Here is a 17,633-nt window from a genome sequence, read left to right as displayed (position 1 = left end):
TTTGTCCCCCTTTTGGGCCCATTTGTCCCCTTTGGGTCCATTTGTCCCAATTCATCTTTGTGTCCATTCCTCCCCATCTGATGTCCCCCCAAGGCCATTACCCCTTTGGGTCCGTTTGTCCCCCTTTTGGGTCCATTCATCCCCCTTTGTGTCATTCCCTCCCCCAATGTCCCCATATCCCCTTTTGGGGTTGTTTGTCCCTTGTGTCCATTCATCCTCCCTTTGTGCCCATTCCTCCCCAGTCCCCATGTCTCCCAATGTCCCCATGTCCCCCCAGTGTCCCCATGTCCCCCTTTGCGTACCATTCATCCCTCAATGTCCCCCATGTCTCCCCAGTGTCCCACATGTCTCCCAATGTCCCCATGTCCCCTTTGGGTCCATTCATCACTCCCCAATGTCCCCATGTCCCCCAGTGTCCCCATATCCCCTTTTGGGCTTGTTTGTCCCCCTTTTGTGTCCATTTATCCTCTTGTGCCCATCCCCCCCTGTCCCCATCCCCCCTCACCACCTGCACGTGGAACCTCTCCCCTCCGAGGGCAGCGAGGGACCTCAGGAAGGGGAACATGAGGGGGTTGCTGTGGGCCCAGCAGCCGGCCAGGAGCCGCACGGCCACGCCCGCTCCCACGGCCGCGCGCCGCAGCCGCTCGTCCACGGCCGGCCAGAAGCGCCGGGGCCGGGAGAACTCGGTGCCGGGCAGGTAACTCATCACCGACACGTCCACGAGCGCCTCGCGCCTGCCGATGACGGCCAGCAGCGCTCCAGGTCCGGCGTGCGGCCCTCGGCGCACAGCGGGGAGAGAGCTCTGGGGGAGGGGGGAAAAGGAGGGGGAGATGTGAGGGGGTGTAATGGGATGCAAAGGGATGCAGGGGATCCAACGGGAGCCAACGGGACACAAGGGGACACAATGGGACACAATGGGACACAACGGGACACAATGGGACACAATGGGACACAATGGGACACAAAGTGACATAATAGGACCCAAAGTGACACAAGGGGACATAATGGGACACAATGGGACACAATGGGACACAATGGGAGCCAACGGGACACAAAGTGGCACAAGGAGACACAATGGGACTCAAAGTGACACAATGGGACTCAAAGTGACACAATGGGACACAAAGTGACACAATGGGACCCAACGGGACACAACGGGACCCAATGGGACCCAATGGGACACAATGGGACACAACGGGACACAAAGTGACACAATGGGACACAATGGGACACAATGGGACACAATGGGACACAGTGGGACACAATGGGATACAATGGGACACAATGGGACACAATGGGACACAATGGGACACAATGGGACACAATGGGACACAACGGGAGACAACGGGACCCAAGGGGAGACAACGGGACCCAATGGGACCCAATGGGACACAATGGGACACAACGGGAGACAACGGGACACAATGGGACACAATGGGACACAACGGGACACAATGGGACACAATGGGACACAATGGGACACAATGGGACACAACGGGACACAATGGGACACAATGGGACACAATGGGACACAATGGGATCCAACGGGAGCCAACGGGACACAATGGGACACAACGGGACACAATGGGATACAAAGTGACACAATGGGATACAATGGGATACAATGGGATACAATGGGACACAACGGGACACAATGGGAGACAACGGGACACAATGGGAGACAATGGGACACAATGGGACACAATGGGAGACAATGGGACACAACGGGACACAAAGTGACACAATGGGACACAATGGGACACAATGGGACACAATGGGACACAATGGGACACAATGGGACACAACGGGAGACAACGGGACCCAAGGGGAGACAACGGGACCCAATGGGACACAATGGGACACAACGGGAGACAACGGGACCCAATGGGACACAATGGGACACAACGGGAGACAACGGGACACAATGGGACACAATGGGACACAATGGGACACAATGGGACACAATGGGACACAATGGGACACAACGGGACACAATGGGACACAATGGGACACAATGGGACACAATGGGACACAATGGGACACAATGGGATACAAAGTGACACAATGGGATACAATGGGATACAATGGGACACAACGGGACACAATGGGAGACAACGGGACACAATGGGACACAATGGGAGACAATGGGACACAATGGGAGACAATGGGACACAACGGGACACAATGGGACACAAAGTGACACAGTGGGACACAACGGGACACAATGGGACACAAAGTGACACAATGGGACGCACTGGGACACAATGGGACACAATGGGATACAATGGGACACAATGGGATACAATGGGACACAACGGGAGACAATGGGATACAATGGGATACAATGGGATACAATGGGACACAATGGGATACAATGGGACACAATGGGATACAATGGGACACAACGGGAGACAATGGGATACAATGGGATACAATGGGATACAATGGGACACAATGGGATACAATGGGACACAACGGGAGACAATGGGATACAATGGGATACAATGGGACACAACGGGACACAATGGGATACAATGGGACACAATGGGACACAATGGGACACAATGGGATACAATGGGACACAACGGGACACAATGGGAGACAATGGGACACAATGGGACACAATGGGACACAATGGGATACAATGGGACACAAGGGGACACAATGGGAGACAATGGGACACAATGGGACACAATGGGACACAATGGGACACAATGGGACCCAAGGGGACACAATGGGACACAATGGGACCCAAAGTGACACAACGGGACCCAAAGTGACACAGTGGGACTCAATGGGACCCAACAGGACACAGTGGGACCCAATGGGAGACAATGGGACCCAATGGGACCCAATGGGACCCAAAGTGACACAATGGGACCCAAAGTGACACAGTGGGACACAACGGGATCCAACAGGACCCAACAGGACTGACCGGGACCCAAAGTGATCCAATGGGACCCAATGGGACCCAAAATAACCCATCAGGAACCACCATGACTCAACACGACTCAACATGACCCAATGGGACCCAACAGGACCCAACGGGACCCAAAATAACCCATCAGGATCCACCATGACTCAACATGACCCATTGGGACCCAACAGGGCCCACCGTGACCCAACGGGACCCAAAGTGACCCTAGAGGAGTCAACATGACCCATTGGGACCCAATGGGACCCAAAGTGACCCTAGAGGAGTCAACAAGACCAAATGGGACCCAACAGGACCCACCATGACCCAACGGGACCCAACACGACTCACTGGCACCCAACAGGACCTACTGTGACCCTCCATGACCCAACAGGACCCACCATGACCACCCAGACCCTCCACAACCCTCCATGCCCCCTGTGCCCCCATGCCCCCCATGCCCCCGTGCCCCCATACCCCCCGTGCCCCCATGCCCCCCGTGCCCCGTACCGAGAAGTAAACGCTGGCGTCGGAGCCGTTGAGCGTCAGCGCCAGCGGCGTCTCCCGGTTGAAGGAGGTGGAGAAGCTCTCGGGCCACGGGGACGGGATGGTGGCCCCCGGCACGCCCAGGGCCCAGTAGGCCTCGAAGATCTTGGCCACGTCCTGGGCCAGGCAGCTGCAGTTGTAGATGACGACGCCGAGCTCCTTAACCTGTTTGGGGTCATCCCAGTTGGGTTTGGGGTCATCTCAATGGGTTTGGGGTCATCTCCGTTAGGTTTGGGGTCATCCCCGTTGGGTTTGGGGTCAGCCCTGTTGGGTTTGGGGTCATCCCCGTTGGGTTTGGGGTCATCCCCGTTTGGTTTGGGGTCATCTCTGTTGGGTTTGGGGTCATTCCAATGGGTTTGGGGTCATCCCTGTTGGGTTTGGGGTCATCCCAATGGGTTTGGGGTCATCTCGATGGGTTTGGGGTCATCCCCGTTGGGTTTGGGGTCATCCCAATGGGTTTGGGGTCATCCCGATGGGTTTGGGGTCATCCCCATGGGTTTGGGGTCATTCCAATGGGTTTGGGGTCATCCCCGTTGGGTTTGGGGTCATTCCATTGGGTTTGGGGTCAGCCCCATTGGGTTTGGGGTCATCCCCAATGGGTTTGGGGTCATCCCCGTTGGGTTTGGGGTCATCCCCGTTGGGTTTGGGGTCATCCCGATGGGTTTGGGGTCATTCCTGTTGGGTTTGGGGTCATCCCCGTTGGGTTTGGGGTCATCCCAATGGGTTTGGGGTCATCCCTGTTGGGTTTGGGGTCATCCCCGATGGGTTTGGGGTCATCCCCGATGGGTTTGGGGTCATCCCCGTTGGGTTTGGGGTCATCTCGATGGGTTTGGGGTCATCCCCGTTGGGTTTGGGGTCATCTCTGTTGGGTTTGGGGTCACTCTGTTGGGTTTGGGGTCATCCCAATGGGTTTGGGGTCATCCCTGTTGGGTTTGGGGTCATCCCCGTTGGGGTCATCCCGATGGGTTTGGGGTCATCTCTGTTGGGTTTGGGGTCATCCCCGTTGGGTTTGGGGTCATCCCCAATGGGTTTGGGGTCATCCCCGTTGGGTTTGGGGTCATCCCCGTTGGGTTTGGGGTCACTCTGTAGGGTCGGATTTGGGGTCCCAGGCTGGTTTTGGGGTCCCCTGGTTGGTTTTGGGGTCCCCAGGCTGGATTTGGGGTCCCCTGGCTCGTTTTGGGGTCCCCAGGCTGGTTTTGGGGTCCCCTGGCTCGTTTTGGGGTCCCCAGGTTGATTTTGGGGTCCCCCCACCTGTGTGAGTGCCCTCCAGTCCATGTTGGCGCTGCCCAGGTAGAGGGGTCAGCCCGTTGGGTTTGGGGTCACTCTGTAGGGTTGGGGTCACTCTGTAGGGTTTGGGGTCACTCTGTAGGGTTTGGGGTCACTCTGTAGGGTCAGTTTTGGGGTCCCCAGGCTGGATTTGGGGTCCCCCCACCTGTGTGAGTGCCCTCCAGTCCATGTTGGCGCTGCCCAGGTAGAGGGGTCAGCCCCTTGGGTTTGGGGTCACTCTGTAGGGTTGGGTTTGGGTCTCCCTGTTGGATTTGGGGTCCCCAGGCTGGATTTGGGGTCCCCTGGTTGATTTTGGGGTCCCCCCACCTGTGTGAGCGCCCTCCAGTCCATGTTGGCGCTGCCCAGGTAGAGGGGTCAGCCCTGTTGGGTTTGGGGTCACTCTGTAGGGTTGGGGTCACTCTGTAGGGTTTGGGGTCACTCTGTAGGGTTGGGGTTACTCTGTAGGGTCAGTTTTGGGGTCCCCTGGTTGATTTTGGGGTCCCCAGGCTGGTTTTGGGGTCCCCCCACCTGTGTGAGCGCCCTCCAGTCCATGTTGGCGCTGCCCAGGTAGAGGGGTCAGCCCCTTGGGTTTGGGGTCACTCTGTAGGGTTGGGTTTGGGTCTCCCTGTAGGATTTGGGGTCCCCAGGCTGGTTTTGGGGTCCCCTGGCTGTTTTTGGGGTCCCCTGGTTGATTTTGGGGTCCCCCCACCTGTGTGAGCGCCCTCCAGTCCATGTTGGCGCTGCCCAGGTAGAGGGGTCACTCTGTAGGGTTTGAGGTCACTCTGTAGGGTCAGTTTTGGGGTCCCCTGGTTGATTTTGGGGTCCCCAGGCTGGTTTTGGGGTCTCCCCACCTGTGTGAGCGCCCTCCAGTCCATGTTGGCGCTGCCCAGGTAGAGGGGTCAGCCCCTTGGGTTTGGGGTCACTCTGTAGGGTTGGGGTCACTCTGTAGGGTTGGGTTTGGGTCTCCCTGTAGGATTTGGGGTCCCCAGGCTGGTTTTGGGGTCCCCTGGTTGATTTTGGGGTCCCCCCACCTGTGTGAGTGCCCTCCAGTCCATGTTGGCGCTGCCCAGGTAGAGGGGTCAGCCTGTTGGGTTTGGGGTCACTCTGTAGGGTTTGGGGTCACTCTGTAGGGTCAGTTTTGGGGTCCCCTGGTTGGTTTTGGGGTCCCCCCACCTGTGTGAGCGCCCTCCAGTCCATGTTGGCGCTGCCCAGGTAGAGGGGTCAGCCCGTTGGGTTTGGGGTCACTCTGTAGGGTTGGGTTTGGGTCTCCCTGTTGGATTTGGGGTCCCCAGGTTGGTTTTGGGGTCCCCAGGCTGGATTTGGGGTCCCCCCACCTGTGTGAGTGCCCTCCAGTCCATGTTGGCGCTGCCCAGGTAGAGGGGTCAGCCCGTTGGGTTTGGGGTCACTCTGTAGGGTTGGGGTCACTCTGTAGGGTTTGGGGTCACCCTGTTGATTTTAGGGTCACTCTAGGGTCGGTTTTGGGGTCCCCAGGCTGGATTTGGGGTCCCCCCACCTGTGTGAGTGCCCTCCAGTCCATGTTGGCGCTGCCCAGGTAGAAGGGTCAGCCCTGTTGGGTTTGGGGTCACTCTGTAGGGTTGGGGTCACTCTGTAGGGTCAGTTTTGGGGTCCCCTGGTTGATTTTGGGGTCCCCCCACCTGTGTGAGCGCCCTCCAGTCCATGTTGGCGCTGCCCAGGTAGAGGTGTCTCCGGTCCACGACCCAGAGCTTCGTGTGCAGGACCCCCCCCGTCAGGTTCTCCAGGTCCACGGCGCGCACCGAGGCCCCTGCAGGGACCCCCGTGAGACCCCCAGACCCCTCATAACCCCCCTGACCCCCTGAGCCCCCAGACCCCATAACCCCTGAGTCCCCAGAGCCCCCTAAACGAGGGTCCCACCCTGACCCCCGGTCAGGTTCTCCAGGTCCACGGCGCGCACCGAGGCCCCTGCCGAGACCCCGGTGAGACCCCCGGACCCCTGAGCCCCCAGACCCCTCCTGATCCCCCCTGAGCCCCCAGACCCCTCCTGATCCCCCTGAGCCCCCAGACCCCCACACGGGGTCCCACCCTGACCCCCGTGAGGTTCGCCAGGTCCACGGCGCGCACCGAGGCCCCTGCCGAGACCCCGGTGAGACCCCAGGACCCTCAGACCCCCATAACCCCCTGAGCCCCCATAACCTCCCTGACCCCCTCGACCCCCAGACCCCCATAACCCCCAGACCCCCATAACCCCCTGACCCCCTCGACCCCCAGACCCCCACTAACCCCCCAGACCCCCATAACCCCCTGACCCCCTCGATTCCCCCAGACCCCCATAACCTCCCCTGACCTCCCTTGAGCCCCCAGACCCCCATACCCCCATAACCCACCCTGAGGCCCCAGACCCCCATAACCCCCCACTGACCCCTGACCCCCTGACTCCCAGACCCCCATAACCCCCATAACCCCCCATTGACCCTGATCCCCCATTGACCCCCTGACCTCCCATAAGCCCCCATACCCCCATAAACCCCCAGACCCCCATAACCCCCCAGACCCCCTGAGTCCCCCGAGCCCCCAGACCCCCATTGACCCCCTGACCCCTCCTGAGCCCCCAGACCCCCCTAACCCCCCATAACCCCCCATTGACCCCCGACCCCCATTGACCCCCTGACCCCCATTGACCCCCTCAGACCCCCATTGACCCCCTGAACCCCCTGAGCCTCCCAGACCCCCCATTGACCCCCTGACCCCCCATGGACCCCCAGACCCTCCCATTGACCCCTGACCCCTCCTGAGCCTCCAGAACCCCCATTGACCCCTGACCTCCCATTGACCCCCAGACCCCCTGAGCCCCCCAAACACCCCCAGACCCCCAATTGACTCCCCCAGCACCCACCACTCCTCTCCAGGGTCTGGAGGTCGCCCATGGGGTGGATTTTGAGGGGCATTGACGGCCACACGCACTGAGACCCCTGACCCATCCTGACCCCCAGACCACCCCAGAGCCCCCTGACCCCTGAGCCCCCCAGACCCCCCATGGACCCCCAGCACCCACCACTCCTCTCCAGGGCCTGGAGGTCGCCCATGGGGTGGATTTTGAGGGGCATTGACGGCCACACGCACCGAGACCCCCGACCCATCCTGACCCCTGAGCCCCTGAGCCCTCCTGAGCCCCAAACCTCCCCAGACCCCCATGGACCCCCCAGCACCCACCACTGCTCTGCAGGGCCTGGAGTCGCCCATGGGGTGGATTTTGAGGGGCATTGACGGCCACACGCACCGAGACCCCTGACCCATCCTGACCCCCTGACTCCCCCATTGACCCCTGACTCCCCCAAACCCTCCAGACCCCCCAGACCCCCCAAAACCCCCAGCACCCACCACTCCTCTCCAGGGCCTGGAGGTCGCCCATGGGGTGGATTTTGAGGGGGCATTGACGGCCACACGCTACCAGAGACCCCTGACCCATCCTGACCCCCTGACCCCCCATTGACCCCCTGACCCCCTGACCCCCTGACCCCCCATTGACCCCTGACCCCCCAGACCCCCTGAGCCCCCAGCACCCACCACTCCTCTCCAGGGCCTGGAGGTCGCCCATGGGGTGGATTTTGAGGGGCATTGACGGCCACACGCACCGAGACCCCTGACCCATCCTGACCCCCTGACCCCCATTGACCCCCTGACCCCCATTGACCCCCAGACCCCCAAACCCCCCAGACCCCCAGCACCCACCACTCCTCTCCAGGGCCTGGAGGTCCCCAGGGGGTGGATTTTGAGGGGGCATTGACGGCCACACGCACCGAGACCCCTGACCCATTCTGACCCCTGACCCCCTGACCTCCCTATTGACCCCTGACCCCCCATTGACCCCCCAGACCCCCATTGACCCCCAGCACCCACCACTCCTCTCCAGGGCCTGGAGGTCGCCCATGGGGTGGATTTTGAGGGGGCATTGACGGCCACACGCACCGAGACCCTGACCCATCCTGACCCCTGAGCCCCCCCATTGACCCCTGACCCCCATTGACCCCCTGACCCCCCAGACCTCCCATGGACCCCCAGCACCCACCACTCCTCTCCAGGGCCTGGAGGTCCCCATGGGGTGGATTTTGAGGGGCATTGACGGCCACACGCACCGAGACCCTGACCCATCCTGACCTCTGATCCCCCTGAGGCTCCCATTGACCCCCAGACCCCCATTGACCCCCCAGAACCCCCATGGACCCCCCCAGCACCCACCACTCCTCTCCAGGGCCTGGAGGTCCCCATGGGGGTGGATTTTGAGGGGCATTGACGGCCACACGCACCGAGACCCTGACCCATCCTGACCCCCTGACCCCCATTGACCCCTGACCCCCAGACCCCCAACCCCCCAGACCCCCCAGCACCCACCACTCCTCTCCAGGGCCTGGAGGTCGCCCATGGGGGTGGATTTTGAGGGGCATTGACAACCACACGCACCGAGACCCTGACCCATCCTGACCCCTGAGCCCCCCAAAACCCCCAGACCCTCTGAGCCCCCAGATCCCCCCCCAGCACCCACCACTCCTCTCCAGGGCCTGGAGGTCGCCCATGCGGGGTGGATTTTGAGGGGCATTGACAGCCACACGCACCGAGACCCCTGACCCATCCTGACCCCCTGACCCCCAGTTGACTCCCAGACCCCCAGCACCCACCACTCCTCTCCAGGGCCTGGAGGTCCCCATGGGGGTGGATTTTGAGGGGCATTGACGGCCACACGCACCGAGACCCCGCGCCGGGCAGCTCCAGCAGCTCCGAGAGAATCTGCTCGCCCTGGGGGCACAAAATGGGGCAGGGGGTCAAATTGGGGCAGGGGTCAAATTGGGGCGGGGGGTCAAAAAGGCAGGAGGGGCTGGAAATGGGGCAGGGGTTGGAAATGGGGCAGGGGGTTGGAAATGGGGTGGGGGGCTGGAAATGGGGTAGGGGGCTGGAAATGGGGCAAGGGGGGCTCAAATTGGGGCAGGGGGCTGGAAATGGGGCAGGGGGCTCCAAACGGGCAGGAAATGGGAGGGAAAGAGCAAAAAGTGAAGGGGAAAGGGGGAAATGGTCCAAAACAGCCCCAAAACGGCCCAAAAATGGCACAAAAATGGTCAAAAAATGGTCTATAAATGGTCAAAATAGTCAAAAATGGAGAAAAATGGACAAAACCACTTGGAATGATCAAAAATGGACAAAACCGCTCGGAACGGTCAAAAACGATCAAAAACAACCAAAAATGGTAAAAACCAGCTAAGAGGGGGCACAGGGGGGGTCCTGGGGGTCTCACCAGGGCAGCAGAGGGCTCGTGGGTGGGCGTGTCCTCGTTGGTCAAAAATGGTCAAAAATGGACCAAACCGCTCGGAACGACCAAAAACGCCCAAAAATGGTAAAAAATGACCAAAAACGGTAAAAAACGACCAGAAAGCACCAAAAGAGGGGGGTGGGGGGGGTCCTGGGGGTCTCACCAGGGTGGCTGAGGGCTCGTGGGTGGGCGTGTCCTCATTGGTCGAGACGGTCCAAAAACGAGACCACCTCGAGGCTCCGCGACGACCCACGCCAGTCAACGACCACGCCAGAACGCCGAGGTTCGGGCCGGGGCATCCCTGGGGTGATCCACCAGCAAGACCTGGGGGCTCAGCGGGGGTCCTGGGGTCTATTGGGGCTCAGCCTGGGCCTGGGGTCGGGTGTCCTGGCTGGCCGAGGTCCATGGGCTAGCCAACAGGACCAAACCGGACATCCCCGGAGTCGACCACAGCACGAAACTGACCAAAAATGAGCTCAAAATGGGACCATGGGGTCCTGGGGTCCTGGGGTCTACTAGGGCAGCAGAGGTCTTTGGGTGGCCTGAGGGTCCCTGGGGTCTGGCTAGGACCAGGGCAGCAGAGGGTCTTCGGGGTCGGGGTCCCCGGCTCGGTGTCTGGCGCTCTGAGGTCCGAGAGGTCGGGTCGAGGTTCGAGGCCCAACCCGGGGGCATCCCCAGGGGGCCGACTCCACCAGCACGATCCTGGGGGTCCCTGGGGTCTTGTGGGGTCTTTGGGGGTGTTTGGGGTCTTTGGGGGTCCCTGGGGTCTCTGGGGTCTCCAGGTGTCCCCACAGGACTCATTGGCCCAGGACATCCCCAGGGGGTCAACTCCACCAGAACGATCCTGGGGGCTCAGGGGGTCTTTGGGGGTCTTTGGGGGTCTTTGGGGTCCTGGGTCTCTCTGGGGTCCCTGGGGTCTTTGGGGTCCCTGGGGTCCCTGGGGTCTTTGGGGTCCCTGAGGGTCCCTGGGGTCTTTGGGTCTCCACAGGACCCACACCCGGGACATCCCCAGGGGGTCGACTCCACCAGCAACGATCCTGGGGGCCTCTGGGGGTCTTTGGGGGTCTTTGGGGGTGTTGGGAGTCCCTGGGGTCTTTGGGGGTCTTTGGGGGTCTTTGGGGGTCTTTTGGGGTCTTTGGGGTCTTTGGGGGTCCCTGAGGGTCCCTGGGGTCTTTGGGGTCTCCACAGGACCCACACTCCGGGGGCAACCCCAGGGGGTCTTTGGGGGTCTTTGGGGTCCCTGGGGTCTTTGGGGTGTCTTTGGGGGTCTTTGGGGTCCCAGGGGTCTTTGGGGGTCTTTGAGGTCTCCACAGGACCCACACCCGGGGCATCCCCAGGGGGTCGACTCCACCCAGCACGATCCTGGGGGTCCCTGGGGGTCTTTGGGGGTCTTTTGGGGGTGTTTGGGGTCTTTGGGGGGTCCCTGGGGGTCTCTGGGGGTCTCCAGGTGTCCCCACAGGACTCATTGCCCAAGGACATCCCCAGGGGGGTCAACTCCACCAGAACGATCCTGGGGGCTCAGGGGGTCTTTGGGGTCTTTGGGGTCTTTGGGGGTCTTTGGGGGTCTTTGGGGTCCCTGGGGGTCTTTGGGGTCTCCAGGTGTCCCCACAGAACCCACAACCAGGGGGTCAACTCCACCAGAACGATCCTGGGGGCTCAGGAGTCTTTGGGGGTCCCTGGGGGTCCCTGGGGTCTTTGGGGGTCTTTGGGGTGTCTTTGGGGTCTCTGGGGGTCCCTGGGGGTCTTTGGGGTCTCCAGGTGTCCCCACAGGACCCACACCCGGGGCATCCCCAGGGGGTCGACTCCACCAGCACGATCCTGGGGGGCTCAGGGGGTCTTTGGGGGTCTTTGGGGGTCTTTGGGGTCCCTGGGTTCTCTGGGGTCCCTGGGGTCTTTGGGGGTCCCTGGGGTCCCTGGGGTCTTTGGGGTCCCTGAGGGTCCCTGGGGTCTTTGGGGTCTCCACAGGACCCACACCGGGACATCCCCAGGGGGTCGACTCCACCAGCACGATCCTGGGGGCTCTGGGGGTCTTTGGGGGTCTTTGGGGGTGTTGGGGGTCCCTGGGGGTCTTTGGGGGTCTTTGGGGGTCTTTGGGGGTCTTTGGGGTCTTTGGGGTCTTTGGGGGTCCCTGAGGGTCCCTGGGGTCTTTGGGGTCTCCACAGGACCCACACCCGGGGCAACCCCAGGGGGTCTTTGGGGGTCTTTGGGGTCCCTGGGGTCTTTGGGGTGTCTTTGGGGGTCTTTGGGGTCCCAGGGGTCTTTGGGGGTCTTTGAGGTCTCCACAGGACCCACACCGGGGCATCCCCAGGGGGTCGACTCCACCAGCACGATCCTGGGGGTCCCTGGGGGTCTTTGGGGGTCTTTTGGGGGTGTTTGGGGTCTTTGGGGTCCCTGGGGTCTCTGGGGTCTCCAGGTGTCCCCACAGGACTCATTGCCCAAGGACATCCCCAGGGGGTCAACTCCACCAGAACGATCCTGGGGGCTCAGGGGGTCTTTGGGGGTCTTTGGGGGTCTTTGGGGGTCTTTGGGGGTCTTTGGGGTCCCTGGGGGTCTTTGGGGTCTCCAGGTGTCCCCACAGAACCCACAACCAGGGGGTCAACTCCACCAGAACGATCCTGGGGGGCTCAGGAGTCTTTGGGGGTCCCCTGGGGTCCCTGGGGGTCTTTGGGGGTCTTTGGGGTGTCTTTGGGGTCTCTGGGGTCCCTGGGGTCTTTGGGGTCTCCAGGTGTCCCCACAGGACCCACACCCGGGGCATCCCCAGGGGGTCGACTCCACCAGCACGATCCTGGGGGCCTCAGGGGGTCTTTGGGGGTCTTTGAGGGTCTTTGGGGGGGTGTTTGGGGTCTTTGGGGGTCCCTGGGGGTCTTTAGGGTCTTTGGGGTCTCCACAGGACCCACACCTGGGGCATCCCCAGGGGGGTCGACTCCACCAGAACGATCCTGGGGGGGCTCTGGGGGTCTTTGGGGGTCTCTGGGGCTCTTTGGGGGTCCCTGGGGGTCTTTGGGGTCCCTGGGGGTCTTTGGGGGGTCTCTGTGGGTCCCTGGGGGTCTTTGGGGGTCCCTGGGGGTCCCTGGGGGTCTTTGGGGTCTCCACAGGACCCACACTCGGGGGCATCCCCAGGGGGGTCGACTCCACCAGCACGATCCTGGGGGTCCCTGGGGTCTCTGGGGGTCTTTGGGGGTCTTTGGGGTCCCTGGGGGTCCCTGGGGTCTTTGGGGGTCCCTGGGGTCCCTGGGGTCTTTGGGGTCCCTGGGGTCCCTGGGGTCTTTGGGGTCTCCAGGTGTCCCCACAGAACCCACAACCAGGGGGTCAACTCCACCAGAACGATCCTGGGGGTCCCTGGGGTCTTTGGGGGTCTTTGGGGTCCCTGAGGGTCTTTGGGGGTCTTTGGGGTCTTTGGGGTCTTTGGGGTCTCCACAGGACCCACACCGGGGCATCCCCAGGGGGCTCGACTCCACCAGAACGATCCTGGGGGCTCACGGGGTCTTTGGGGTCTTTGGGGGTCTTTGGGGTCTTTGGGGTCTTTGGGGGTCCCTGGAGGTCCCTGGGGTCTTTGGGGTCCCTGGGGGTCTTTGGGGGTCTTTGGGGTCTCCAGGTGTCTCCACAGGACCCACGCCCAGGGACATCCCCTGGGGTCGACTCCACCAGCACGATCCTGGGGGCTCAGGGGTCTTTGGGGTCTTTTGGGGGTGTTTGGGGGTCTTTGGGGGTCTTTGGGGTCTCTGGGGTCTTTTGGGTCCTTGGGGGTCTCTGAGGGTCTTTGGGGTCCCAGGTGGCCCTGAGGGGTCCCAGGGGGTCCCAGGGGTCTCTGGTGGTCCTGGAGGGTCCCAGGGGGTCCCAGAGGGTCCCTGGGGGTCTCTGGGGGTCCCTGGTGGTCCTGGGGGTGTCACTGGGGGTCCCAGGATTTCTGGGGTCCCTGGGGCCTCTGTTCCCTGGTGGTCCCAGGGGTCCTTGGGGGTCTTTTGGGTCCTTGGGGGTCCCTGGCGATCCCAGAGGGTCCCAGGGGGTCCCAGGTGGCCCTGAGGGGTCCCAGGGGGTCTCCAGGGTCGCCTCCCTCCCCCCTACCTGCAGGGGTCCTCACAGGGTTTGGGGTCCCCGGGGGTCTTTGGGTCCTTGGGGGCTCTCTGAGTCTCTGGGGTCTTTGGGGTCCCAGGTGGCCCTGAGGGGGTCCCAGGGGGGTCTCCAGGGGTTGTTCCCTCCTCCCCTTACCTGCAGGGTCCTCACAGGGTTTGGGGTCCCCGGGGTCTTTGGGTCCTTGGGGGTCTCTGGGGTCTCTGGTGGTCCCAGGGGGTCCCAGGTGGCCCTGAGGGGTCTCTGGTGGTCCCGAGGGGTCCCAGGGGGTCCCAGGGGGTCCCAGGGGGGTCTCCAGGGGTTGTTCCCCCCCCCCCTTACCTGCAGGGGTCCTCACAGGGTTTGGGGTCCCCGGGGGGGTCTTTTGGGTCCTTGGGGGTCTCTGAGGTCTTTGGGTCCCAGGTGGCCCCGAGGGGTCTCTGGTGGTCCTGAGGGGTCCAGGGGGTCTCCCAGGGTCTCTGGTGGTCCCAGGTGGCCCTGAGGGGTCCCAGGGGGTCTCCAGGGTTGTTTCCTCCCCCCTTACCTGCAGGGGTCCTCACAGGGTTTGGGGTCCCTGGGGTCCCTGGGGTCCTTGGGGTCGGGAGAGGCCGAAGGTGACGACGAGGACGAGGACGAGGAGGAGGAGGAGGGGGGAGGAGGAAGGCCCCGAGGGGGGCGCTGGGAGGGGGTCACTAACTCAATTAATCACCCCTCACTCAAAACACCCCCAAAAGTGCCAAAAATTGGGGGAGGGGGTTTTAATTAATGTGATTAATTTTCTTCATTAATTACCTTGGGGGCTCCGGCCGAGGCTCCTCCAGGGGGTCCAGCTGGGGGGAAGAATTGAGGGGGACCCCCAAATTTGGGGATTGGAGCCCCAAATTTGGGGATTGGACCCCCAGATTGGGGTTGAGGTTCTGGGACCCCCCCCCTCCCCCCCCTTCCCAGTTTGGGATTTTGGGGTCTCCGGGACCCCAAATTTGGGGGGTTTTGGATCTCTGGGACCCCAAATTTGGGGGGTTGGGTCTCTGGGACCCCAAGTTTGGGGGTTTTGGGGGGTTCAGAGACCCCAAATTTAGGGGGTCTGGGGGTTCTGAGATCCCAAATTTGGGGGTTTGGGGTCTCTGGAACCCCAAATTTGGGGAGTTTTGGGGGGTTCTGAGATCCCAAATTGGGGGGTTTGGGGTCTCCAGGACCCCAAATTTGGGGGGTTTTGGGGGTTCTGAGATCCCAAATCGGGGGGTTTGGGGTCTCTGGGACCCCAAATTGGGGGTTTTGGGGGGTTTTGAGACCCCAAATTTAGGGGGTTTGGGGTCTCTGGGACCCCAAATTTGGGGGGTTTTGGAATTCTGAGACCCCAAATTTGGGGGTTTTGGGGATTCTGAGACCCCAAATTTGGGGGTTTGGGGTGTCTGGGACCCCAAAAGTTGGGGGTTTGGGTCTCTGGGACCCCCCAGTTTGGGGGGTTGGGGTCTCTGTGACCCCAAATTCAGGAGTTTTGGGGTTTTTGGGGGTTCTGAGACCCCGAATTCGGGGGTTTGGGGTCTCAGGGCCCCCCATTTTGGGGGTTTGGGGTCTCAGGGTCCCCCATTTTGGGGGTTTGGGGTCTCAGGGCCCCCCATTTGGGGTTTTTTTTTGGGGTCCCCCCCCCCTCACCTGTTCATAGACTCCCTTGGGTCCCATCCTGGCAAATCCTGGAACGGCAAAAATTCCGGCTCTGTCCCGATGGGTGGGGTTGGACCCCCCCAGGGTGGGATTTGGGGGGCTCAGGGACCCCAAACCCCCCCAAAAACCCCCAAAACCCCCCCAAAAGCGCTGGGGAACGGAAGGATCCGGAACCTCCACGCGGGCCTCTCCCTCCCCACACCCCAAAATCAAGTAGCTTCCCGGGCAGGGAGGGGGAGGGGTTGGGGAGGGGTTGGGGTGGGTATGGGGTGGGCTTGGGGACAGGGACTGTTTAGGGCAGCTTTGGGGCGGGTTTAGGGTGGGTTTGGGGTGGGTTTGGGGCAGGGACAGTTTGGGGAGGGCTTGGGGTGGGTCTGGGGTGGGTTTGGGGTGGGCTTGGGGAGGGCTTGGGGTGGGTCTGGGGTGGGTTTGGGGTGGTTTGGGGAGGGTTTGGGGTGGGTCTGGGGTGGGTTTGGGGTGGGTTTGGGGCGGGTTTGGGGAGGGTTTGGGGTGGGTTTGGGGCAGCTTTGGGGGCAGGGACAGTTTGAGAGCAACTTTGGGGAGGGTTTGGGGCAGGGACAGTTTGGGAGCATGCTTTGGGGAGGGCTTGGGGCAGGTTTGGGGCGGTTTGGGGCTGGGTTTGGGGTGGGTTTGGGGTGGGTTTGGGGGACAGGGACAGCTTGGGGTGGGTTTGGGGCGGATTTGGGATGGGTTTGGGGAGGGCTTAGGGCAGGTTTAGGGGCAGGGATGCTTTTAGGAACAGGTTTGGTCTGGTTTGGGGCCACGTTTGGAGTGGGTTCAGGGCCAGGTTTGGGGCAGCTTTGGGGCCAGGTTTGGGGCGGGTTCAGGGCCACATTTAGGAACAGGTTTGGGTGTGGTTTGGGGCAGGTTTGGGGTCAGGTTTGGGGCTGGTTCAGAGCCACATTTAGGGCAGGTTTGGGGCCACATTTAGGGCAGGTTTGGGGTCTGGTTTGGGGCCAAGTTTGGGGCCAGGTTTGGGGCCACATTTAGGGCAGGTTTGGGGTGGAGTTTGGGGTCTGGTTTGGGGTGGGTTCAGAGCTACATTTAGGGCAGGTTTGGGGTGGAGTTTGGGGCCAGATTTGGGGTGGGTTCAGGGCCAGGTTTGGGGCAGCTTTGGGGCCAGGTTTGGGGCGGGTTCAGGGCCACATTTAGGGCCAGGTTTGGGTCCAGTTTGGGGACAGGTTTAGGGCGGGTTTGGAGCTGGTTCAGAGCCACATTTAGGGCAGGTTTGGGGTGGAGTTTGGGGACAGGTTTGGGGCCAGGTTTGGGTCCGGTTTGGGGACAGGTTTTGGGCCAGGTTTGGGGCGGGTTCAGAGACGCATTTAGGGCAGCTTTGGGGACAGGTTTGGGGTCTGGTTTGGGGCGGGTTCAGGGCCACGTTTAGGGCAGGTTTGGGGCCACATTTAGGGCAGGTTTGGGGCCAGGTTTGGGGCCACATTTAGGGCAGGTTTGGGTCTGGTTTGGATCTGGTTTGGGGCGGGTTCAGGGCCAGGTTTGGGGCCACATTTAGGGCAGGTTCAGAACCACATTTAGGGCAGGTTTGGGGTGGAGTTTGGGGACACATTTAGGGCAGGTTTGGGGTCTGGTTTGGGGCGGGTTCAGGGCCACATTTAGGGCAGGTTTGGAGCCACATTTAGGGCAGATTTGGGGCAGGTTTGGGGCCAGTTCAGGGCCAGGTTTGGGGCAGGTTCAGGGCCACATTTAGGGCAGGTTTGGGTCTGATTTGGGGCTGGTTCAGGGCCACATTTAGGGCAGGTTTGGGGCCAGGTTTGGGGCACATTCAGGGTCAGTTTGGGGTCAGTTTAAGGACACATTTAAGGACCAGTTTAGGGACACTTTTAGGGCCGATTCAGGGACACATTTGGGGCTGGGCACTTTAGGACACGTTTTGGG

The 17,633-nt window shown here is 61.8% G+C and overlaps 1 protein-coding gene across 1 annotated transcript; it reads right to left on the bottom strand.

Annotated features, from left to right (window-relative positions):
- Positions 1-505: 505 nt before the first annotated feature.
- LOC126653134 (5'-3' exonuclease PLD3-like) lies at positions 506-15,737 on the bottom strand (the record flags this gene model as incomplete). The annotated part of the gene is given in 9 exon segments (XM_050340658.1): positions 506-756; positions 759-800; positions 3,257-3,260; positions 3,425-3,625; positions 6,382-6,509; positions 8,772-8,845; positions 9,453-9,496; positions 10,168-10,305; positions 15,711-15,737. Coding segments are annotated over 9 exon segments (909 nt in total), but the record flags the coding sequence as incomplete, so codon positions are not given.
- Positions 15,738-17,633: the final 1,896 nt, after the last annotated feature.

Source organism: Myiozetetes cayanensis, unplaced genomic scaffold (genome assembly GCF_022539395.1).
Source record: "Myiozetetes cayanensis isolate MyiCay16 unplaced genomic scaffold, myiCay2020 scf901, whole genome shotgun sequence".
NCBI classification, from domain to species: Eukaryota; Metazoa; Chordata; class Aves; order Passeriformes; family Tyrannidae; genus Myiozetetes; species Myiozetetes cayanensis.
Note: the sequence above shows the minus strand (reverse complement) of the source record. Positions and strands in the feature narration are given on the sequence as shown.